The following is a 24,701-nucleotide window of genomic DNA, read 5'->3' on the forward strand; positions in this document are numbered from 1 at the left end:
AGTAACAACGGCCCCCATTTATTAAAGTCAAGGACACCCACGACCTTTAACCTAGTAACCCTGCTTCTGGAAAGTAACTCCATGGGAGTATAAGCAGCACAGAGATCTCAATGCATCTTCTTAAGTAATTAAATATCACGTTGTCGGAAGAAAATCAAAGCTTCATCAGCGACGATGCTCTTAGAACAAAATAATCCACCCACCAATAGCCCAACTGAAACTGGCCTAAACCCCGGGCGTCTGTCCACATCCGGAGCCCAGCCGCAGGGTCAGCGGACACCCCGCTGGCCTCCAGGGGCCCCTCGTCCACATCCACTCTGCTGGCGTCAACCGGCTCGTGTCGGCCCCTGCGGAGTGCTGCCGAGGCCAGGGACAGGCCAGAGGGTAGGGAATCGGACTCCGGTGGAGCCATGCGGTCAGCGCAGGAGAAACCCACCGCCACACGTGGGCCGCTAACAGCAAAGGCGGCTCTCAGGATGTGCTCGGGGCTCCAGGAAGGAGGGGGCCCGGAAGCAAGACCACGTGCATTCAGCACAAGCATTTCAAAGCAGTGGCCACTCTTCAAAAACAAAACAAAGCTTCAGGTCCCTCATTTACACCTCAGAGTGCTAAAGTGTTTACAGGGTGCTCTGTAAGGTCCCCAACTCAGCTGATCTCCAGTCAACATGCAGAAAGGAAACAGACACTTGTGGAGACACGTGTGGAAACCACTGGCCACGTTCCCTCAGGGCAGTGCCTTCCTCCCCGACCTGGGTCTCTATGTTCCTATTTACCAACTGCCACCGCCACCAGGGCCCTCAGTGTGACCTGTGACCTGAGGGCCGGGGCTACAGAGCAGAGCCGCTCCCGACTGGCCCATCTGGGGGTGGCAGCGGGGACGGACCTGAAGGGCAAGGCAGGAGGGTCAGGTTCAGCCGCCTGAGGCCCCCCTTGGCACCGAGCAAAGGTGGAGCGTGTGCAGGTCCAGGCTGAGCCACGGACTCGCCTGCCCCAGTCCCGGGACCCGAGACGGGACGGAAGAACGTGCAGGAAGGCCCGACGCGGGCATGCGCGAGGCCCGTGCCCCTGGCCCGACCCCACAGGCACCCCACTCCACTGCCTGCCGGCTAAGCCCTGCGAGGACACCTTTGCGTGCGGGGCGCGTGTACCTGAAGGAGGAGAGCTCCGCGTGCACCGGCAGGGAGCCGGGGGGCCCGGGGCCCGCAGCGCCCTTGCGGATGAGTTTGCCTGTGCTGGCGTCGTAGATCCGAACTTCAGGGCCAGGCGGGGCCTTGGGATGCACAGGTGTTGGATGAAACAGGGTGGTCGGAAGCAGGCCCTGCCTGTCGGGAAAGGCGGCCGGGCCGTCCTCCCTGGGGGACGAGAACGAGGGTGGTGAGGAGGGGCTGGGGCAGATCGGGACCCCCCGCGCCTCCCTCCCACCGGGACTGTGAATCCGCACATGACGTCGCGGTTCTCCGTTAAGCCTGGGGCTCGACCTTGGCTGCGGACACAAGGCCCCTTGGAGAGCGCGGGCCGCACCGCTCTCTCTCTGTCGCCGTTTGCGGCCTCACCTCTGAACACAGCACCTGCTCTGACGGAGCAGGTGCGCCGTGCGTGCCGCCTGGCTCTACCCACGGGCCCTCTGCACCCATCCCTCGTCCTGGCCACCCCCTCCCTCCACGCTGGGCTCTGTAAAGACCCTGTGACTCGACGGGACCACGTCCCAGCTGTGGAAGAAACAGCCGCAAACTAGGATCCGCTGCTCAAAGCTGACTTGTGTCTTAGGAGAAGCACTTGCGCTTCTCCTCCAGGCGACGCTGGTCGGAGGCGCTCTGTGTGACAGTCTGCTCGGCGGGGGCGGGCGGGCGTCTCCCGAGGGGAGCAGCGGCCGTGCGGGCTCCAGCGCGGACCCTCCCTCTGAGCCAGCGGCCCCCGCGGGGCCCACCTTTGGGACTTGGCCTGGTCACCGCGCAGCGGGAAGAGCCGCTCCTCCACCTTGTCCCAGCGCTCCAGGCAGCTCCACAGCCAGTCGGGGTTGACCACGTGCAGCTGCCCGCAATCCTGGGCCTGGCGCACCTTCTCCGTGCCTGCGGGCACACGCACTCTGCTCGGAGCCGCCGTGGGCCACTGGTCTGTCGTCAGGGCTTGGGGCGGCGGGAACAGCAGGGGCCCTGGAGGGAACAGCCCTCAGAGCGGGGCCGGCCATGTGATGGCTCCTGAAGGGCCCCGCTTCTCTACGTCGGTACCCACTCCAGAGCCTCGAGCCCGGGGCCTCGGGGAGCAGTGACACCCGGGTGCCCCCGCAGCGCGGACCGTGGCGGCAGCCGGTTCTGAGGGGGAGCGGGAGCCGGGAACCCCGCCCAGAGGCGGGCGGGGTTGGGGGCGGGTGGTGGGGGGAAGGGCGTGACTCACCGGCCCGCGCGGCTATCAGGTGGGTGGCCCGGTCGGGGCTGTCGGGGTCCAGAACCAGCTGGGTGAGGATCCTGGCCCCCAGGGCCGTGGCGTGGTAGTGCTCCCGTGTCTTCTCGATGGGGAAGTTCGTGGGGTGCAGCCCGCTGAAGATGATGGCGACGTCGGCCAGCACCCTGCTGCGCAGCTCGGGGACAATCTTGCGGATGTCGGGGGCCTCCTGGGCCTCCCCGCGCAGAAAGCGGTCGTACCTGGCATAGTAGGCGGAGTGCACGCGGGCGAGGATCTCCTCCAGGTGGACCAGGTGGTCGTCGGCGTCAGCCTCCTCCTCCTCCTCCTCCTCCTCCTCCGCGCTCTGGTCCAGGGACTCGCCCACCGTGATGCCCGACTGCTCGCTGTTCTGGGACTCCGTCTCGGCCTCCCTCCTGTCGGCACAGCCGCCGCCCAGCCCGCAGAGGCCGTCCCGCTCGCCCTCCCCCTGCACGGCCGCCTGGGTGCCGGGCCCGGGCTCCACGCAGGGACTGGCGCCCGGGGGGCCGCCCTGTGCCGCAACGTCCCCAGCGTGGCGGGTGGCCGGAGGCTTTCTCCGGGTCCTCTTCTCCCCACTCTCCCCATCAGAGGGGACGGGGGACGGCCGGCCCTCCGACTCGCTGCTGCTCCCGCTGTCACCGGGGACATCCGGGTCCGGGTCAGGGCCCACCGGACCCCGCACGGGCCTCTTCTCCGGCGGCGTCCGCCCGTGTTGCTGGGTGCCCGCCAGGGGCCCCCGGCCGTCAGCCGAGGGGGTGCGGGCGGCGGGCCGGGCGCCCCTCTCCTCCTCCTGCCCGGGACAGGGCCAGCCTCCCCGAGGGCCCGCGCCCCCGTTGAGCTCCCTCGTGGGCTTCCCGAGGCCGTTGCTCTGCTCGACCCCAGACACCTGCCTTCCTTCTTCGGCATCCTTGACGGACGGAGGCTGCTCCGGGGCATCGGCACCTTTAGGAGAAGCACTGACTGCACGTGTGCACAAGAGACAAGGCCGCCGTTACCTAACATGTAGGAGGGACCCCCCCGTGGAAGCAGCCTCCATCCACCCGCCCCGGCCTCTGGCCAGGGGGCGGCAGCCTCGGCCGGGAAGGGCTGGAGGGTGAGCAGCTCAGGTTTGCGGGCCCCGCCCGGTCACCTCGTTCCGGGTTCCACAGCGGTACGGGCTGCACAGAACACGCCTGGCTCCCAGGCTGTGGTCGGATCGGGCCCTGCTCGAGCTGTGCTGTGCAGCCTCGCCCCCGAGGGTGCCCTGGGGTCTCACTCCCCTGCCTACACCTCAAAGTTCCACTTTAGCGACTACGGCAATAACTCTATGCCTCAAAGTGGATTATTTGAAAGCTAAAGATCATCAGAAACACTTCAAACCAAAACTTTAAATTTTTTTCAGACTCTGGGTTCCAGCTCGCCTGGGAGGTTCCCCGCAGGCTCTGGGCTGGGGCCCGGCACCGACCACCCACGGCTGGGGTCTCACACACCAAACTCCCAGTGTCATGCTTGTCTTTCAAGGAAAGCCGGGATGAAAGGTAGCATTTAGATGCATTAAATTAAATAGTATTCTTTAATCTTTACTCAACAGGAAAAATGTTTAGGCTGGTACTATTAAAAGAAAAAAAAAACCCAAACTGAAACCAAACAATACCACGTTTTTCAGCATAATGTAAATAAACCCAACACCACCTCTACGACTACTGAAATATAAATAAACGACCCAAAACCAAACTGAGTCCTGAATTAACAGCAGCCACAGCCGAGACAGGACAGAGCCGACGCTATCGGACAGCCAGGAGGGGCCACCCACCTCTCCTCCTCGCCTGGGGCTCCCGGGACCCGGACGGGGCATTGATGTCACCTATGCCCTGGAAGTACACGTATTTCTTCACAGTTATCAGGTTGGGGGCAAACTTCCACACGTCTTCTCGGTCATCGATAATGCAAACCATGGAGTCTCCACAAGGAAAAAGATTTCTAGAAGTAAAAATGCATCGGAACCACTAGCACCATTTACAAAAGGTCACCATCAATTGAACGTCAAGGTCGTCTTTTGTATGAAACCAGCAGAGAGCATGTTAATCAGAGCCAGATGCAAGCTGCACTGAGGGCTTTTGTTTAGCTCACGTTTAAAAAAATTTCCAGAGAAAGTTATACTAAGATAGTTACACTCTCCTCCAGTGTCTGACACTCCTCAAGGCAGGAGTCATGACAAATTCTTCAAAGGGCCAGAGAGTGAAGGGTTTACTGTTTGGGGCCATGGAAAGCCCTCACCCAGGGGAAGCTGGCACGGCCCAATGGGCCTGGCCACATCCCAACACGGCTTTATTTACAAACACATGTAATCGGCGTGTGCCAGGTGAGAGCTATCAGTCACAGGCAGGAGGGCAAGGCCTTACTCAAATCTCGGCTGGGGCACCTACATGATGCCAAGTCCAAAAAGTGACTGCTGTATTCCCCAAAACTATGAGAATGTACGGGTGGAGGAAGAATGTTAACAAGGGTCCAAAAAGCCACCTGATGGACACAGGCCTGCTCTGTGGTCTTTTCACTTGATTTCTGCCCACAACACTTACACTCAGACAGACAGGCGCAAGCATGCAAAATTCAGAAGGATGAGTGCTTCCTGCCTGTTTTCTAGGATTGAGAAACAAACCCAGGAGAAATGCATGTCATTGTTCAGGTTTTCTAGCTGCTACTGAAGGCTACAACTAGTCAGAAAAAAACGTTCCTGTGTCCAAAACTGTCTTCGGTGAGTCCGTTTTCCACAGGCAAAACACAAGCGGCAGCTACAGTGACTGACACAGTTACCGCCTTGAGCACATCTAATTCCAGACGAGGGAGGTGAAAACCACACCGAATCGAGGCCGGGGGACAGAGCCAAGTGCCGCCCCCGAGCTGCCGTGGAGGCCCTCTCCTCTGACGCGCTCGTCCTCGGGTAGGGTTTCCCCCGGACAAGTCATCACACCCTCCCTCAGTTTCCTTCGTCCTCGCATCTGCTCATTCGGATGCCTAACCGGTAAACATGAGAACTGTTTCTGAAACAGGTACTCTGATTCTCTTCTTGTATCCCATAGACGTGAACAGGTCTCAGTCTGTGTGGATACCCTAAACCTGAAACACAAAATGTTAGCTAAGGGTGGCCAACGCCAGCCAAAAGGCCACTGAGGCCACAGCTGTTACTGTCTAAGTCTTAGGAATCAACAGCCATGAAAAAAGTTATATCTGATATAGGATCATAATGGGGGGAGGCTACCTATCTGGGTAGAAATGGGGAAATTCCTTGTACAGAGTGAGCAGGAAATTCCCAAGAATATAAATCAGCCCTTCAGTGAGGGGTGGGAGGGAGCCCTGGTGTAAGAGTACAGAGACCGGGATGGGGAGGGGCACACGGGGGTGGAAGGACGTGGAAACGGGCCGAGCGCCAGTGCAGAGTATCACGACTTAGGATTTGATAACTGACTGTACGCTGCACAGCACGCAAGGTCTTAAGGAAACAGAAACCCGAGGTGCCAACACCCCCTAAAACTCCCGACTAGGCCAAACAGCCCCCTGGCCCTCTGGGGAGGCTCTGGGGGCTCGGCCACCCAGACTCTCTCTCCACGCATCCCCCAGGCCCTGGTCTCGCTCCTCCCCCGACACCCATGTCGCCCCGGGCTCTGGCCCGAGTGCCCCAGGAGCCACCACTGCCTGGACATTCAAGGAGAGCAGGGAGGGGAGGGGTCTGGTTAGAAGACAGTGGGCTTGCTACGTGCCGGAAAGTGGACGCTGGTAACCGGGAGAATAAATACAGAACGATTGGTCTGATGCTCAAAATGCAGGCTTTACGGTGGAAACTGGACGGTGACCTCAGCGGTGCGCACAGCCAGGTACATACCTAAGGTTCCCCGTTTTGGAAAACGGGTCAATACATTCGTCCCTCGATAATATTCGATGAGAAAAAAGCTTCTTCTCAGGATCTAAGAAGCCTTTGAAAAGAAAACAGGACAAGGTCACGTGTCTGAGATGCACTGACGTCCCTTCCTGCGTGCGGTGATGTGCAGACACAGAGCACCGGCGTCAAGCACTTTCCTCTTTCAGGTGAGACCGTCACCCTCTTACAGTTCCTTTCCTCTAAGGGCTTTGGTCCAGGAAATGTTGACTGAATCTCCCATCACCTGGAATCTTGCTAGGACAGCAGACGAGATGAACAAAGTTCAGGGTTACCCCGGAAGCTCAGGGCCGCGGGTAATTAACACGTGAAGGCACCACGTCCGCCCACCTCGCAGGGGACTCGGGGCGGCATCAGGGAGGAGCCCATCGCCGGGAGAAGGGGCCCCAAACAGGAGTTCAAATGCTGGTTTGTCTTTGTCATCTCCCTGAGCCTTCGTGTTCGTAAAGCAAAGGGGAGGGCAGGGTGTTTGGGCAGCACTCTTACACTCACACCGTGACAGGAGAACCCGTCTTTCCTCAAGCCTTTCTTTCCACAGACGAGGAGGCACCTTCATAACCTCACGTGCGTCCTCTCCCACACGGCCCGCCCAGAGCTGCCTCCCTCTGTGACAGGGCCCTTGACACTGCAGATCTGACACCCACGCCTTACTGTTGCCTACTACCGACGGGGACGGAGGCGTCACGTAGGTCGCTAGGTCTGCAGCCCGCGGTCCTCCTGCGAGCGGAGCCGTGTGCCCCTCCAGAGGGCCCCTGTGCAGTGAGGCGGCAGCCACCTGGAGCTTAGGGCCTCGAGGTGCCCGAGTCGTCAGTGTTTGACCAGCAGACAGCGCTCATCTCGCAAGAGAAACGCACGCTACCATCTTACTATGTGAAGACTTGTAGGAATGCTGAAGCCTCTCAGCCGCTAAATCTAAAACACTAACTATCAGAGCCTCTGCAATAAATGAAAAGCGTGCGAAGCGCTTAACGTTTCTGCCCCAACGAAAGCGTGTCTATCCTCCTTACACCGAAAGTACACATTCTGTGAAAACAGTAAAGTTGACGGAAAGAGGAAGTCACGGAAGCCATCACTGTTAAAACCACAGTCAGGCCTCTGCATGTCTGGCCTCTGCTTGTCATCTGCGAATGAGCAGACTGACATGGCCAATCAGCCGACTCCTTCCAGCCAAAAGCGCTGTGGCCACTAAGCTCAAATCCACGTGCCCCCGAAGGCCTCACAGCTCCCACAGCTATGTGGGGCACCAGCCCTGGGGGCCACGTGCTTCCTCCTGGGCCCTCTCTGCAGGTGAACCGTGGTCGCTCTCAACGCCCTCACCGGGGTGGCCGAACCACCTCGGGTCCCCCGGTCGAGGTGCTGCTCGGAGGGTCTCTGCACCCACTGTCGCTGGGATACTGCCTGCGGTTTCCTCGTGATGGCCTCGTCTGGACTTGCTGCAACTTGGGATTCTACGGCACACGGCGCAGCCTGAGATGGGGCGAGCCCTGCTCTCAGGAACCTCAGGAAGCGGCGATGGCCACAGGCCCTGGGGGCGGGCAGGGCGGCAGGCCGAGCAGGGATGCGTCCCCCGGGACCTTCGCTGGTGCTCTCCGTGCCTCACTAACTGACACCTAGCGAGGCCAGGTTCCAGAGGTGACGGCCGCAAGGAGAAGCCTGAGGCCGCACCTGAAGATGTCACTTGCTATTTGCACGTGGGGTGTGGCTTACTCAGCGGTGTGAGAACTCTGCAAAGGAGATGCGTCAGTCTCCAAACCACGCTCCCGGGGAGCCGCAGAGCAGCCATACGCTGAAGGTGAACACGCTGAGTGTTAGTCACAAGATGGATTAACTAATACGCTGCCTCCGTGTTTGTGACTAACATTTCCTACAAAGGCACCAAATGTTAAAGGGGGATTTAAAATGTATTTCCCCATTGACAAGACCAAGACCCATCTGCAAAGGCGCCTGCATTTGAAAGTACTTAGTTTAACGTCCCTATAACTAATCCTAAGGAGCTGTGACATACTGCAGGTGCCAATGTCCACTGATGGGCCTCAGTGGGCTGGAGCCCAAACGTGCCTACGCAGGGGAAGCTGGTGCCCTTCACCCCGTCCCCAGCCAGAGCTGGGGGCCAGGGGGCTCCTGTGTCCATGCACGAGAGAAGCCAGCACAGAACCGCAAGCCCGAACTAGGACAGCAGGTTAACGCACCATCACGCTGCTCCCTTCCAAGTAACAGAGACTGTTCTGTCTGCGATGAAAGTGCTAACTGCAGACAAACACAAGCAACACGTCTCCAGAGCTATTTCCAAACGGATTAACATTTTTTAAAAGAACCCTCACAGAGAGAGTTTCTACTTTTCGACGTATGTGTGGTCCTGACCAACTTCCGAAGTGGCCCGTGGCGTGCAGCTGACCAGAGTGATGGCAGCCTGCCCTCTGGACTGGAGCGCGTCTGGTCACGGCCCGTGGGCCCAGCAGAGCAGGGAGGTTCTCGGCCGCCTGCAGCCTGTGGACCGACTTAACTGGGCCCCCACCTGCCAGCTGGGAGACTGAAATTGAGTTTGGGAGACCTTCCTGATCTTTCCCCTTCATCTTCAAGAAACGTCGAGAAAAAGAGAGAAGCCAAATGTAGAGTGTCCAGCGGGGGGACTGAACCCCGCGGCCGCTCACCCGCGATCGTGTGCGCGTACAGCCGGCTGCCGAACGTGAAGACGTGAAGCTCGTACAGCTTGGCGATCTTCTCCAGGAACCCCTTGCAGTGCGGACGCAGACGGGTGTGCAGCATCGGCTCCCCCCGGCCCAGCTGGAAGTGGAATATGCCCTGCAGAGAACACACCCAGTCATAGGGCGGGAGCGGCGGTCAGGGGGCGGGAGCCGGGGGTCAGGGGGCGGGAGCGGCGGTCAGGGGGCCGGTGCCGCCGTGGTGAAGGCTTGGCCCTGCGGCTGACACGTGACACGTGACAGCTGCACGGGTCACCACGCCCACTCCACAGAAATGCTCTCCTTTCTCGCTCTATGGCGGAGGGCGGCTCCACCTTCCCTGCTGCGGTAACCACGTATGGTAAGCACCCAGGACAAGCACGGAGCTACCCAGAGCGACCAGGTAACTACCTACCTGGGATAACTTCCTGTGATGACTACGGTACCTCGGCTATCTGAGGGCTTACTAAAAGGCTATCAGGACACCGGTGGACGCTTACACACCCTGACCGTCTTGCCAACACTGTTTCTCTGATCACGGACAAAGCGAGCACCCCTGAGAGAGTCACCGCACACAGCGGCAAGCAGCAGAGCCGCTGCGGACCGCTTAGAACCCATCGCCAGGGGCCTACTGACAGTGTCTCCCAGAGCTAGGGATGAACACAAACCAAGGGTCCCAGATCACTCAGTCTAACTCACGGACGGTTTAAGATGCAACTTTACTACCTTACAAATGAAACACAGAAGCTGAAACAGCATTCGCAGACATCTTTAGGAAACAGATGAAATCAGTAACCCCAACCTGCTTATACGTGATTAACATGCACGCATGTCTACTCTCCTTAGGGAGTTAAACTTTGATCCTTTTAATCCTCTTTATCATTCATTTTCTCAGTAGTAATAAACTAAGAAGGAAGGAAATGACCTGAGGCCTCGTTAATTTTTCCGCTGGCTCTAAACTCGTCACCCCCTCCTGATGGGCTATTCTGGTAAAGCGCCTGGGAGTGAGAAATGTTGTAAAACACCTTCCACCACACTCCACAGCTAAAACGTCCAGAGGCTGCAAGAGAAACACCCTTAAAATCCCAAGTCAGGATCTCCAAGGTTAAGGATTCAACGTGCCTCTCGGGCTGTTGCCAGCGGATGTCCTGTGGGTCCGGAACTGGGGGCAGGGCGGGGGGTTGCCATGCGTCCCGGATGCCGTCTGGGGGTCCAGAGGGGCCTGGCCAGGGGGCAGGTGCGGGTGGAGGCACAGGGAATCCCCCAGCAGCAGTTGAGCACCGTCCACACGGTCCTGAGGACACCCTCGTGCCACACAGGCCGAGAACGGGAGTGGCGTAACCGAGCAAACTCTTATGAAAGGAATGAAAAGGCCCGGCTTCGCAAGCGGATCGAGCCCCGAGTGGCTGCGGTGCGAGTGGCTGCGGTGCTCTGCCCCGCCCAGCCTGAGTGCAGCGGTCGTGATGCAGGAAATCCCCAAGACCCCTGCCAACCGCGGATGTCACACAGAGAGCATCTTACAGAAGAGCCCACGACATCAAAAGACTAACGTAGCTGAAAAACACACGCGTTCTCTGGGTGAGGGACTCAAGGCCAGCGCTCACCAGCTGGTCGCCGTCCACCGCACTGTGGCCGAGAGCTTCAGGGGCAGAGCGACCTGCGCCTGCTCACTCACTGAGCCAAGACCCCGCGCTCCTTCAGACGAAGCTGGTAACAAAGCTGCACCGGCCCGCGCCCGCCGCTGAGTGAGCCGCCCCCCCGCAGGAGCTCACCTTGTTGGACATCTGCTGGCAGAGCTGCTCCGTTGTGTGGATCAAGGTCTGGTCCAAGTCCACCATGAGCACTAGTTTTCTGTTGCGATGCAGTCGCTGCTGGTCTTCCCTTCCCAGCTGTTCAGCTTGCTAGTGAAAAAGGAAAACGAGAGATGGCAAAGGAAGTACGTGTGGATACGAAGTAAAACTCAGTCTCAACCAGAAAACAGAAAAGGAAGCTGAGGGTGGTCTTCGCCGCCCTGCACGCCTTGCCCGCCTCGCTCACAAGCCTCGCGGCCTGGGGACTGCGCCCCAGTGCCCAGAGCCAGTCCTGTGCGGTCCGACCCTCTTCAAGCCGCTCCGACTTGTGACTGCTTTTAATTAAATAGGTGGACCAGTGAACGGGGGCCGAGAAGAAAGTGGCTGTGTCTGTACAGACTCAGCTGAAGGCTCTGGAGCAGCTCAGGGCAAGCGATCGGCAGAACTGAGACAAGCAGTGAGCCGAGCGCGGGGCGGAGGGGCGGCCGAGGCGGTCCTGGCTAGTTACCGAGGAATTCCACTGTCTGTTCCCAAAACGGTTTATGCAGAAAGGGCAAGAGTTATTCCTTTACAGCAGAAACAACGGGGGGGGGGGGGATGCTTTCTTCTCTTTTTATCCTCAAACTTCCTTGTTTTGTCTTAAACATACACTTATGTATTTATATTTGTTTAAATTTCAGCAATTCAGAAAACCAGAATCATGTACCTGGCATTTCATCTCTCCCATGAAAAACAAAATAGGTATATATCATTTAAAAGCACACACCTAATAAAATTATAACACTGAATAAGGTTTTTACCTACTACCTGCAGAAACGTAGAGCTCTGAGACTGCCTTGCGATAAGACAAGAAGCCAGTGGTTACAGGGCCCCGTGAGGTGGGCGCTGTGCCTACTGCCCTGTCCTGGCGACGCTCACTCACCCCACCGTGTGGAGCCTGGCCCAGGTGTCAGGAGGCCTCTGACCAACACGGCAATGTACAAAAAGCAACCTTTTTCTTTCCAGACATCTCTCCAGCACTCGCACGTCTTTGCACGTGAAAGCACAGCACCGGGCCCTCTCCCTCCACCCCACGTCCACGCAGCCAGCGCTGACCAGACCTGACACCTCCCCCCTCCTGCTCGGCCCCCTGCTCCCCGGGCAGGAGCCCTCGAGATGCCCTCCCCTCACCCCTGCTCACACCCCGCAGCTCTCCAAGCCCAGGGTCCGGCTGCAGCACCCTGAAGAGCTCCCAACCCAACGGAGCCCAGCGGAGCGGTGCTGCCTGCAGGCGGGATCGCGTGGGGAAGGAAGAGGAAGGGGCGCAGCCCTCACCCGCGGGCAGGCCGCATGCTCCACATAAACCAGCCGGCCACCGTGGGCACACTGGGAACACAGTGACGACGACGACAGAGCTGGTGTCTTCTCCTGTCGCTCCTGACGCTAAGCGCGGCCCACAGATGCGCTCACGGCTCTCAGGAACCGTCTTCCCAAACGCTGCCCCTGCCAGGGGCGCACTTACCTCGGAGCTCACCATTAGCTCGGGAACGCTGTGCACCATCGACACGGTGGCCGTGGACAGCGGCACCTGCGGCCTCCCATTCTTACTCTGCAGCCTGCGAAGTGAGAAGGGGCTGCTGAAGCGACACCTGCACCTCATTAACTTAGGCGGAAATTTTAGTTCAGACTTTAGCTGATGAGGCCTGCGGGCTTAGTGCTGAAATTTCCCCCACTGTCTGAAAACAGACAGGAAAACCGAGGAAAAAATTAAGTAAGAGTCACACTCACAGAGTTCCCTTTGAAAATAAAGATGGTCCCACTGAAACACAGAGGCCCACAGCGCGAAAGTACAGAACAGTCCACACTGCTCTACACGTACAAATGGGGGAAACCACTCAACAGTGGTGGCAAACTAGCGCAGGCTGCGAGATGGGGGCCTGGGGGTTGTGAAGTGCCGGCTGCGTCCAGGGATGGCCGGTCCCAGTGGGGAAGCGCGGTTCACTCAGCGGGGATGAGAAGGCAAATCCCAACCCACCAGCTGTTTCCTACCACACCCGGGGTGGGCGGCAGGCATGCTTTAGCACTTCCAGAGCTCAAAGAAATCAAACCAGAGGGGAAGCGGACTGACTCGCGCTACATGCGGGCAGATGAAGGGCAGCGCAGATGAAGGGCAGCGGAGACGGATCCTCCACCCCGAGCCCCTCAGGCGTCCTGTCCCTCCACGCTCGCACCCACCGACCTCGGGCTCCAGGGGGAACGGTGTCCCGCTCTCGAGCTGCCAGAACTTACTGGGTCAGGTCTTGGCCACACTCGGCACACAGGCCCTTCATGACGACGGGGTGGCTGCATCCTTCTAATTGCACCAGAACCGCCCTAGAATCGGGGGAGAAAACGGTCACAAGTTAGCAAGAAATAAAATCTCTTGCTTTATCCAACTCCTCTAGAAAGAGCATCTGAGTGGGCACCAAGGCACCTGGATTCTGGTACCACTTCTCCTGGTGACTCTTGCATAACTTTAACTTCACATCACTCTCCAGGGGTGCTATAAAATGGCTATAAAATGAAGGGCTTTTTCACTTACGATGAAACACCTGGGCCCCGTGCCAGTGTTGTGAGGGAGGCCCTGCTGGGCGTTTGCCCACAAAGCAAAGACCCTCTCTGAGGCCCAGCGGCCTTCTGGTCGGTGCCCCACACATGAGGGCGGACGGCTCTGCACCCCTCTCTCCTCACCCGTTTCTGTCCTAAAGGCTCTGGACTGCAGATGATTTTCATGGGCAGACAGAGCTGCAAAACGGGGGGCGAAACCAGGGAAGTGGCGCCCATCCTCCGAGCAGGGCCTCCTTCCTCCCCGCCCTTCTGGCCCCGGTGGTCATCACGACCAGCCACTCGGTGCCCTGGGCCAGGACGCCCCCCCGGCCCCCGACCCCCCGACCCCGGCGCTGGGCGGGGAGGGCACACCAGGCCCCCCTGGCCCCGTCGGCCCGGCCTCTCTCCCACCCTCGACGCCGTCTCAACCTCTCCCCGAAACTGCCCCCTCGCCCCGACCCTTGACAAACCGGAGCAGCGGACGGGTCGCTGCCCTGAGCGCACGTGGCGCCTCCCTCGACCTTGCCCTTCTGGCAGCGCCCGCTCCAGGTCCCGCCCGCCTCGGCCACTGGTGATCGGCACCCAGAGGAGCCCTGCCCTGGCTGGCCTTCTCCACGTGTGGCCCCTCCGCCCCCCACGTCCACCCAAATCCCTCCACGAGGCGCCCACGACCCCTTCACCCAGCAGCGCCCCCAGGGCTCGTCCGCCCGCTGCCTGGTCGGGGTCTCTGCTTCCCCAGCTCTCACGGCGCCTCGGCCGCACGCGGGCCATGCCCTGGGTTCCAGGGTGAGGTCACTGCCGGGCCGCACCTGGTCCTCCCTGCCCGGTCGGTTCTGGGGGGAGTTCACTGCTGACACGGGGCGCCCCCCTTCCCAGACCCCTCCCCGCCGGGGACCCTTCCCCGCCAGCCCTGCTCTCCTGCGCCCGAGGGGAAGAACGGGGCCCCGGAAGCATCTGCGACGGTGTGGTGGAGCCAGCAAGTGGACCGGAGGCGCTCCGCTCAAGGTCAAAGGTGCATCTCAGACACCTGCTCACGGGCCAGCGGTGCACGTGGGCCCTTCGGCACCTGGTGAGAAGTCTGCCGCTCACCTCCGGGGGCGCTGGCGGCAGGTGTTTGGGAAACAGTAAGTGGCTCGTCCACCAACCCAGGAGGTTTAAAAATGCCGACGCTGCTTACATTTTAGCTACAGGCTCCGCTGACCTGCTACCCTGTGAGAACGTGCAGGCCACACGAGCACCAGTGACCCAAGGGCTCCCGGGCCCAGGAGCGATGACCTGGGGGCTTGGCCTCCACGCACCGCTCCTCTTGGAAGGCACGGCTGGTGGAGTGAAACTTACGGGGTACAGCAGCTCAGAAACAGCCCAAATTAAAAGGAGGGGAAACAGACTTGACAGTCACCCGTCCGTATCCGCAGGGGATTGGTTCCAGGACCCCGCAGGTATCAGAATCCGCGGATGCGCAAGTCCGTTATATAAAACGGCCTAGTATTTGCATATAACCTACATGCATCCTCCTGTGTCATTAAGTCACCTCTCAGTTACCTATGATACCCAACACAATGTCAACGCTACGTAAATAATTGCCGGTATGTGGCAAATTCGAGTTTTGCTTTTTGGAACTTTCTGAATTTCCCCCCCACCCCCCCAAATGTTTCGATCCAAGCTTGGCTGAATACACAAATGCAGAACCTGTGGTATGGAGGGCCGACTGTATTTTCTGTCAATTACCAGATCACTCAGAACTGCCCTCCAGGGTCAGAGCTGAGTACGACACTGTCTATCCCAGCTGACTTCTGCATCTTTGCATGGGCTGAAAAAATTCCCCCCAAAAGAGATGAAATGCCAAGAGAGAGGGAAAGGGAATGAGATAGGAGCACAGCAGCAACGTCCTTTTCAGCACAAGTTGTTTTCCCCTCCAGCTTTGCAGACACTGCTCCAGGCCGGGTGAAAGGCGCCGAGCGGGCCGTGTTCTACCCTAACCCTCCACACGGCCGAGGGACTGATGCACTGTGAACTCTAAAAACAGTGCTTCAGCCAAGGAGACAAGCCACAGAATGCCAGGCCAGTCACCCATAAAGGTCAACTTTCCTGGTTTGTCCCTGAAGAAAATCCATAGGATAATCATCAAATGCAATTCCTAAACAAGTTATTTTCCCCAAAGTACACAAGTATCAAACTCTCCTGATTTTTTTGTACTCATGAGCTTTTGTGTCTGCTCCAATAGGAAGGTCAGAGAGCACAGGGCGTATCAGAAAGAGCAGTGTCAGGGAGCTGGGCCCCAGCACGCTGCCCCCTCGAGCGGTCACCGTCAGGTGTTGGGTCTGGGCAGGTCTTACAGGTTAGGAGGGCTAAGGGATCTCTTCTAAGCGCTAAACCTCTGAGTACTGAAGAATATTGGAGGAAAAGAGACTATTTTGTGCACCCAGATCGTGGTTTCTAAATGCCATTCTCCACTAAAAGAAAGCAGGATTTCTTGGAGAAATGGCTGACTCCAGGGCTGGGGATGGGAGAGCAGAAGCCATCTGTGTCAGAAAACAGGACCATGCTCTACGTTGACGGGACCTGGAAGGGCGCCCACTTCCAAATCCAGGACAGTTTGAGCATTAAGGCAAGTAATCGGAATGGACCATAATCCACTGAATAAAATAAGAACCTGTGAATCCACATTGATAAATTAGTTGTTCTTACAGAGGAAAACGAAGCAAGAAATAAAGCAGAAACGATGGAATTACGAATATCGGCACTGGACAACCCTGATAAAAACAGCAGGTTCAGACAGGCACAGATATAGCTGGCCGGATGTCGATGGAAGACGCAAAGGCACCCCTACACAGCCTCCTCCCGTGTCGGTCCCTATCCATCACCAGACTTGTTTCCTGATTATTCTACGTATATATTTTCCTTTCCTTTGGAGACATCAATGTACCCGAGTGAATTGAAAAAAAGCAGACAGGTGAGGGGGAAAGACATCATCAGGTCCACAATTAACAAATTTACTCTCTGGCAGACAGTGTCTTGCCAGGAAATTTTCATATCAAAATAATTTCAATCCACATATGTATTATGAAGACAGAAACAGACTCTCATTCTATCTACTTCCCCCCAGGGGGACGCTCTGGATGAGACGCGGCCTAAGGAGAGAGCAGCACAGAGGAATCCCTGGCAAAGCCTCAGCAGGGACAGTGCTGGTGCATCAAAACCTCCTGGGACCTCAGCCCCTTCTTCTGTCTCAGTCAGAATAGGTCCCATTCTCCCCGACAGCATGAAGCACTACAAAAACGTGCAATCCCGTTACAGATCACAACAGTATCTACTGACTACTTCCACTACACCCAGAGGCAGGACTTCTACGTTCCTGCAACTGTTCACTGCCTGAGAACAACCTCTGACGTGGTCAGGATGAGTCCTGCAGAGAGAGGACAGTGCAGATGGAGACAAGGACAACTCCAGCCAGGTGAGCCCAGCGCTGCGCTGGTGCTTTCCTCGCCCACACACCTGCCTTCCAGCAGAAATGCTACCACTCTCCAGCTCCTCAAAAAGCCCCGCGATGAACCACTGCAGTAAGATACCCCGAGACCTGAAACACCAAAAACACACCAGAAAGAAAACTACTCACGGCTGGGAGCCTGCCACTCTATCAGCTACCTGGCCGGCTGGTTACATGACCTCACTGGGTTACTCTGATCGCGGGACCGGCTGCCCCGGTCCGCGCAGGCACGTGAGTCTCACTAACTGCTGGGACCAGTGACCGGCCTGTCTGGGCCTTGGTGGCCTTTCCCATGCAGAGGAACAGAACCACATGGAGAAGAGGTCTTTCCCTCAGGGGTTTTCTACACAGTGAAACGGCAGCATCAGGGTGCACCTCCATCGTTTAGCTGGCAGGTTTACAGGCTCATTATGGACCAAGCAATGGTCAGGTAAGACCTGACTTCAAAGTAACGCTGACAGTGTGTCACACACACACACACAGCACAGCGAGCCCCTCTCTCCTAAAGGAGGCCAGGCAGACAGCTCTGGTGGCGGATGCACTCAGTGGGCAGGCGCGGGCGCCTGGGCAGAAGACTGAGGGCCTGGCTCCCCCCCAAAGACGAGAGGAGAGGAGAGGAGAGGATGCGGGATGAGACTCCCAGGAGGGAGGCCAGCTCTACCCTGGTCACCCACTGCTGTGTGGACCAGGTAGAAGATGCTCAAAAGCCAGAGGGGCAATTAGAGCCACAGGGAGAGGAGCAGGGATGACGCCCCCCCAACCCCCGGGGAGGGCCAGGGTGGGCAGAAAGGGAACTGAGCACCCAGGGTACTGGGGTCCCCACACAGGAAAACTGAACACCAGCCACAAAGCAGGAGGCAGGAATGCTCACCTGCCCCAGGTTTCTGCTCCTGACAATGAAAACAACCACACCAGTCATGTGCACACGCCTTTGTGCACAACATTGGTCAACTTAGGGAGAAGATATAAACTGACAAGTTCATACACTTCAAAAAAGAAAAAAAAAAGCCCTTTACTAGGTTAAAACTAGTACTAGGTACTAGCCCTTTACTAGGTTAAAACAGAGGTACGACAGCAAGAGCCTGTGGCAGGAGGGTGCACTACTACTTCTCACCCTGACCTACCTGTGCCCAGGCCGCACCCCCTTCCTGAGCTGAGATGCACAACTGCACCAGGTTTTACAACCACGTTTCGCAGGGTTTACTAGAACCTAAAGAAGTGCACGTCTCCCAACAGGTGACACTGCGACAACAAGCATGGAGTACGCCTGATTCGTTCTGTATGCACCATAACCCCCTAGTTTTCCTAATTTACAAACATGAAGTCTTGGGGGGAGGCACCTATTACAGACAGAGAAAAAAGAGAACACAACTGTTTTACAAAGAGTGCTATTTCGGTGACGGAGAGTTTTCCAAAAAAAAAAAAAAGCTGCCGCTGATTAGTATAGTCACTAATAGTGACTGCCGTCCAGTCTTAGAAAAACAGGCAGCCACGCAGCTGTGGGCTCTAACTTACAAAGTTCTCCCCGAGCGCAGCCTTCAGCTGCAGCCCCGGAGGCCCTTTCCCACCCAGTGCCGGGCCAGGACCCCCTCCCGGCCCAAGCCCAGAACTCCCTCTAGAACTCAGCCCCCTCCCTCCTTTCCACTCACCCGGGGGCCACCACCTGGCCAGGCTGCGCGCACAGCTCCCGCACTACGCCCGCGCGCTCCGACCTCAGCCTGCGCTCCGTGCGCACGCAGCCCCCGGAGCCGGCGCGGGTAGGGGCGCGCCCGGTGGGCTGCGCGGAGGCGGCGGCCTCGCACACGGCCAGCACAGAGCCGATGCGTACGGCCGCGCCAGCCGCCACCCTCCACTCGAGCAGGCGCAGCGGTCCGGGGCCGGGGCAGCGCACCTCGGCCACGGCCGGCGGCTGGGCGCCCTCGGCGGGAACGCGGCTGCCGGGCGGTGCCTCCATCGCAGCCGGGCGGAGGCGCTGTGGAAAAGCGGCGGTGGGCGCTCAGAGCCCGGCGCCCATCGCGGGCTACCGGGCGACCCCGGCCCAAGCGGAGGCGGCAGCGGAGCTACAATTCTCCCTTCGGCGCCGGCTTCCACCAGCCGCCCGTTCCGCGCCGACTTCCGGGACAGCGTGCGACGTCACGTGCCACCGCGTGCGTGCGCGCAGGCGCTGAGGGCCTGGGTGTAAACACGCCCATGCGGGGCCGGAGAGGTCCTCCGCCGGCCATGGGAACTGAACGCGTCCTAGGACCACGCTTCTGCGACTGGGCCCGGTGGGAACAGTGTTCCTTCGCCCCATCCACCCCATAAGCGCCGGCATCTGGGGCTGCGGGTCGGCATGCAACGCGGGGCTGCCGACCCAGAAGCCCCGTCAGGCGCTGAGGCTGGACTTCGTGGGACTCTGAGTCCCGGCGTGCAACGCGCCCCTCTGTATCACGAATCCCCGTAAGGCGCCGTGAATCCCGGCGTGCAACGAGGGTCTCTGTCCTGCAGCCCCCGTCACCGGCTGAGGTCCGGCGTCATGAGAACTACAAGTCCCGGCATGCAACACTCTGTTCCCACAGCCCTCTATGCGCTGAGGGCTGGCTGGTGTCTTAGGACTGCGAGGCCAGAGTCCCAGAAACCCCAGCAGGCGCTTTTGGTCCCGGCATGCAACAGGGGCTGACGTCCCACAACTCCTCCCATCACGTGCTGAGGCCGGTCGTCCGTCGTGGGACTACGAGGCCCAGCGTGCAGCGCGCCGCTGTCCCATGAATCCCAGTCAGGCGTTTGGAATCCCGACGTGCCTCGCGGGAGTCGTGGACTGCGGTCCCAGCATGCTGTGCGCAGTCTGGGGTTGGAGCTTGGTGGGCTCTGGGTTCCACTCGTCCCCCTGGGGTGCGTGTTTTGGCGTCTTGTCGGGGTCTGTCCCTTCCCGCACTGTCGGAGCCGCCTCGCCGTCGTGCCCGCCTGGGGAGGCCAGGTGCACTGTGCGCAGGGACCGGGAGCCACTGTGGAGACAAGCCGAGCCCGTCCGGGAGGAGTGGGAGTGGTCGTCGGCGGGGGCCTTCAAGGTCTTTCTTGATAGGATTTCTGAAGAGCTGCACTTCCTCTGGTGGGGTTTGAACATAAGTACCTGTCCCAACGGCAGAGCCCCCAGGTGCATGAAACAAAAGCTGACGTAATTTAAGGAAGGCAGACAGCAGTAGTACGTGCATGATTTTGCAGCACTTTGCTTTCTTCCGCTTCACAGATACTGCGTTTTTTACGAATTGAAGGTCTGTGGCAACCCTGCATGGAGCAAGTCTGTCGGCACCAATTTTTGCAGCAGCCTTTGCTCACTTCCTGTCTGAGTGTCACACTGTGGTAATTCTCGCAAACCTTTCCGTCGTTACTGGTTACGCTGATCTGTGATTGATGGCCTTTGGTGTTGCTGTTGTAGTGTTGGGGCGCTGACAGCCGCGCCCAGGTAAGGCAGGGAACTTAACTGATAAATGTTGTGTGCGTTCTGATTGCTCCACCGACGTGCGTTCCGTGTCTCAGTACCTCTCCTCGGGCCTCCCTATCCCCTAAGACGCAACAATATTGAAAATAGGCAAATTATTAACCCTACGATGGCCTCTACGTGTTCAAGTGAAAGGAAGAGTCGCACGTCTCTCACTTTAAATCAAAAGTTAGAAATGATTAAGCTTAGTGAGGAGGGCCTGTCGAAAGCTGAGATAGGCCGAAAGCTAGGCCTCTTGCGCCAAACAGTTAGCCAAGTTGTGAACGCAAAGGACAAGTTCCTGAAGGAAGTTAGCAGTGCTACTCCAGTGAACACACGAATGATCAGGAAGCGAAACAGCCTCATTGCTGATATGGAGAAAGTCTTAGTGGTCTGGATAGAAGATCAGACCAGCCACAGCATCCCCTTAAGCCAAAGCCTAATCCGGAGCAAAGCCCTAACGCTCTTCAACTCTATGAAGGCTGAGAGAGGTGCGGAAGCTGCAGAAGAGAAGTTTGAAGCTAGCAGGGGTTGGTTCATGAGGTTTAAGGAAAGAAGCCATCTCCATAACGTAAAAGTGCAAGGTGAAGCAGCAGGTGCTGATGTAGAAGCTGCAGCAGGTTATCCAGATCTAGCTAAGATAATTAAGGAAGGCGGCTACACTACACAACAGATTTTCAATGTTGATGAAACAGCCTTGTATTGGAAGAAGATGCCATCTAGGACTTTCATAGCTAGAGAGGAGAAGTCAATGCTTGGTTTCAAAGCTTCAAAGGACAGGCTGACTCTCTTGTTAGGAGCTAATGCAGCTGGTGACTTGAAGTTGAAGCCGATGCTCATTTACCACTCTGAAAATCCTAGAGCCCTTAAAAATTATGCTAAATCTACTCTACCTGTGCTCTATAAATGGAACAGCAAAGCCTGGATGACAGCACATCTGTTTACAACGTGGTTCACTGAATATTTTAAGCCCACTGTTGAGACCTACTGTTCAGAAAAAAAGATTCCTTTCAAAATACTACTGCTTATTGACAATGCACCTGGTCACCCAAGAGCTCTCATGGAGATGTATAGTGAGATTAATGTTGTTTTCATGCCTTCCAACACAACGTCCATTCTGCAGCCCATGGATCAAGGAGTAATTTCAACTTTCAAGTCGTATTATTTAAGAAACACATTTCGTAAGGCTATAGCTGCCATAGATAGTAATTCTTCTGATGGATCTGGGCAAAGTAAATTGAAAACCTTCTGGAAAGGATTCACTATTCTAGATGCCATTAAGAACATTCGTGATTCATGGGAAGAGGTCCAAACATCAACATTAACAGGAGTGTGGAAGAAGTTGATACCAACCCTCATAGATGACTTTGAGGGACTCAAGACTTCAGTGGAGGAAGTAACTGCAGATGTGGTGGAAATAGCAAGAGAACTAGAATTAGAAGTGGAGCCTGAAGATGTGACTGAATTGCTGCAATCTCATGATAAAACTTTAACAGATGAGGAGTTGCTTCTTATGGATGAGCAAAGAAAATGGTTTCTTGAGACAGAATCTACTGGTGAAGATGCTATGAAGATTGTTGAAATGACAACAAAGGACTTAGAATATTACATAAACTTAGTTGATAAAGCAGCGGCAGGATTTGAGAGGATTGACTCCAATTTTGAACGAAGTTCTACTGTGGGTAAAATGCTTTCAAACAGCATTGCGTGCTACAGAGAAATCGTTCATGAGAGGAAGAGTCAATTGATGTGGCAAACTTCACTGCTGTCCTATTTTAAGAAATTGCCACACCAACCCCAGCCTTCAGCAGCCACTGACCTGATCAGTCAGCAGCCATCAACGTCCAGGCAAGGCCCTGCACCAGCGAAAAGATTACGACTCACTGAAGGCTCAGAGGATGGTTAGCAATTTTTTAACAATAAAGTATTTTTAAGTCAAGGTATGTACACTTATTTTTAGACATAATGCTATTGCACACTTAATGGACTACAGTATAATATAAACATAACTTTTATTTGCATTGGGAAACCAAAAATTTGTGAGGCTTGCAATATTCACTTTACTGCAGTGGTCTGGAACCAAACTCGTAATATCTCTGAGGTAGACCTGTCATGGTCTTTAGTTGGATCTCTCTCTCTCCCTTTGTTCTTCTCTCCCGTCATTTAAAAATTATGTAAATTATGTACATACCAAAGACTGTGTAACCCTAAAATGAACGTATGCGCCAATCTAAAATCTAGAACATGACCAATATTGTTACAGCTACCTATGCACTCCTTACCATCCCATCTTATCCCCTTGATTCCCCATCAGAGGTATCTGCCATCCTCAGCTTCGTGTTTGTCTTTCTCCTTTTGTATGGTGTTTTGCTGCATTTGTATATATGTATGCACAAAGATACTGTTTAGTCAAACTTTTTTTTTGAGGTTTATAAAAATGCATCATGAAAAAAAAAAATGCATCATGTTTTTAAATCTGAATGGCTTTTTCATTCACTATGAATCCGAATTTTATTCATATTATTTTATATGGGTATAGTTTATATATTGAGACTTCTATATAATAGCTTATTGTGTGAATATACCAGGATGTATTTATCTATTATCTTGTGAATGGACATTTGGATTGTTTTCACTTTTTGATATTCTGAAAATTGCTACAGTGAACATACTTCTGCGTGTTTCTTGGTGTAATGAGTTAAAATCTGAGGATATGTGCATAAGTGTGGAATTGCTGAATTAGGATATGCAAATGTTCAGATTTATGAGATAATGCAAAAATGGTTGTCTCAGTTTATATTCTCACCACATTCTCAACAACTTGGTATTATCAGACTTCTTTATCTTTGCCAATCTAAATGAAAATCTGTGTTAAAATTAAGTTGTGGTTTTAATTTGCACTCTTCTGATAGCCTTTTGGCTTAGTATCTTTTCCTATTTTTTTAAATTTACCTTTTTTGTTTTCTGCAAAATGTCTATTCAAGTTTGTTGCTCAGCTTTCTATTGGGTTGTTTGTCTTTTTCTTGTTGAGTGGTGGTAGTTCCTTATGGTTTCTGAATACAGATCCTTTCCTGTTTATATGTTACTCATATCATTTACCAATTCTTGGCTTGTCTTTTTCATGATCTTTTGAGAACAGAAGTCCTTAATTTTAAGAATGCATTCCCTAACCTGAGGTTATAAAGATAGCTTCCTTTTTTACTCCTAAAATTTGTAAAAGTTTGCCTTTTACAGCTAAGTCTTTAAATAGTAAGAAATGGAAGTTTTGCATATGTTGTAAGGCAGGGATCGGATTTCTTTCCCACATGGGTAACCCATTATCCCAGCACTGTGTACTGAAAAGCTTACCTTGTTCTCGCCGAGCTGTGGTGCTACCTCTGATACAGAGTAAGTCTCTATAAAGGCGTGAGCTTATTTTGGACCTTCTAGTCTGGGTTGTTCTTGTATCGTCTTAATTGCCGTAGCTTCATAATAAGGCATGACATTTGGGAGGGCAACTGCCCCACAGTAGTTTACTTATTTAGAAGTCTCTTTAGAAGTTTTGTGGCTATTCTTGGCCTTTGTTTCATCAATTTTTGAATTAATGTGTCAAGTTTATTGATAAAACCTGTTAGAGTTTTGATCAGAACTATATGGAATCTATAATTCAGTTTGGGGAGAAGTGACATCTTTGTGATTTGAATCTTCCCATCCACAAACAGTATATCACTCCAGTTATTTAGGCCCCCTTTAAAATCTTCCAATAAGGTTTTATAATTTTCTGCATATAGGACTTGCACATTTTTGGTTAGATTTGTTCCTACTTACTTTATTTTTTGTTGTTGATACTTTTGTTGATACATGATACTTGTAAAAAATTGACATTTTTTAATTGACTGTTGGTGGTACATAAAAATGCAGTAGATATTTGTGAACTGATCTTATACCCATTTACCTTAATAGGTTCTTTTATTTTAAATAGTATATCAGTAGATTCTTCAGAGTTTTCAATGTAGGAGTTCATATCATTTACAAATAATTGTTTTATTACTTCTTTTCCAAGTTTTATAGCTTTATTTCTTTTCTTGTCTTAATGTGCTAGTTTATCCCTATACTGCAGTGATGAACAGGATCAGTTATTGTGGTATCCTTGTTTTATTCCACATTTTAAGGGGAATGTTTCCAACATTTCCCCATTAGGAAAGATGTGTGATGAGCGTTTTTTGTATATTCATGATCAGGTAAAAGAAACTTCAGTCTATTCATAGTCTCTTAAAAGATTCTTATGACTATTTAAAAATATTATCAAATGTTTTCTGCATCTTTTGAGGTGATCATATGGCCTTCTCTTTTGTTAAAATTATAATATATATGCATATATATGTATACATGTACATATACACATATG

At 54.8% G+C, this 24,701-nt stretch overlaps 2 protein-coding genes across 6 annotated transcripts in view; one reads left to right on the forward strand and one right to left on the reverse strand.

Annotated features, from left to right (window-relative positions):
- The window catches only part of CTDP1 (CTD phosphatase subunit 1), a 42,172-nt gene extending 23,171 nt beyond the window's left edge, over positions 1–19,001 (reverse strand). Inside the window, exons 1-10 of one of the 4 annotated variants that reach the window (XM_057526470.1) lie at positions 18,507–19,001; positions 13,074–13,157; positions 12,307–12,400; positions 10,788–10,916; positions 8,986–9,136; positions 6,281–6,371; positions 4,214–4,380; positions 2,395–3,381; positions 1,928–2,153; positions 1,149–1,352 (exon numbers count right to left, since the gene is read on the reverse strand). In XM_057526470.1, the coding sequence (XP_057382453.1) occupies positions 1,149–1,352; positions 1,928–2,153; positions 2,395–3,381; positions 4,214–4,380; positions 6,281–6,371; positions 8,986–9,136; positions 10,788–10,916; positions 12,307–12,400; positions 13,074–13,157; positions 18,507–18,811 (2,438 nt within the window). In that variant the 5' untranslated portion in view covers positions 18,812–19,001. The remainder of the gene's footprint in view (positions 1–1,148; positions 1,353–1,927; positions 2,154–2,394; positions 3,382–4,213; positions 4,381–6,280; positions 6,372–8,985; positions 9,137–10,787; positions 10,917–12,306; positions 12,401–13,073; positions 13,158–18,506) is intronic. The other 3 variants (XM_057526469.1, XM_057526471.1, XM_057526467.1) reach the window with 3 other exon arrangements.
- Positions 19,002–19,040: 39 nt separating this feature from the next.
- TIGD1 (tigger transposable element derived 1) lies at positions 19,041–22,748 on the forward strand. 2 transcript variants are annotated; one of them, XM_057526472.1, is made up of 2 exons: positions 19,041–19,990; positions 20,084–22,748. In XM_057526472.1, exon 2 carries the CDS (start codon positions 20,445–20,447, stop codon positions 22,218–22,220), a length of 1,776 nt encoding a protein of 591 aa, XP_057382455.1. In that variant the 5' UTR covers positions 19,041–19,990; positions 20,084–20,444; the 3' UTR covers positions 22,221–22,748. The 2 variants fall into 2 exon arrangements, with proteins under 2 accessions (XP_057382455.1, XP_057382456.1); XM_057526473.1 differs by having other exon boundaries at positions 19,041–19,728.
- Positions 22,749–24,701: the final 1,953 nt, after the last annotated feature.

This window comes from Balaenoptera acutorostrata, chromosome 13 (assembly GCF_949987535.1).
Source record: "Balaenoptera acutorostrata chromosome 13, mBalAcu1.1, whole genome shotgun sequence".
Classification (NCBI taxonomy): Eukaryota; Metazoa; Chordata; class Mammalia; order Artiodactyla; family Balaenopteridae; genus Balaenoptera; species Balaenoptera acutorostrata.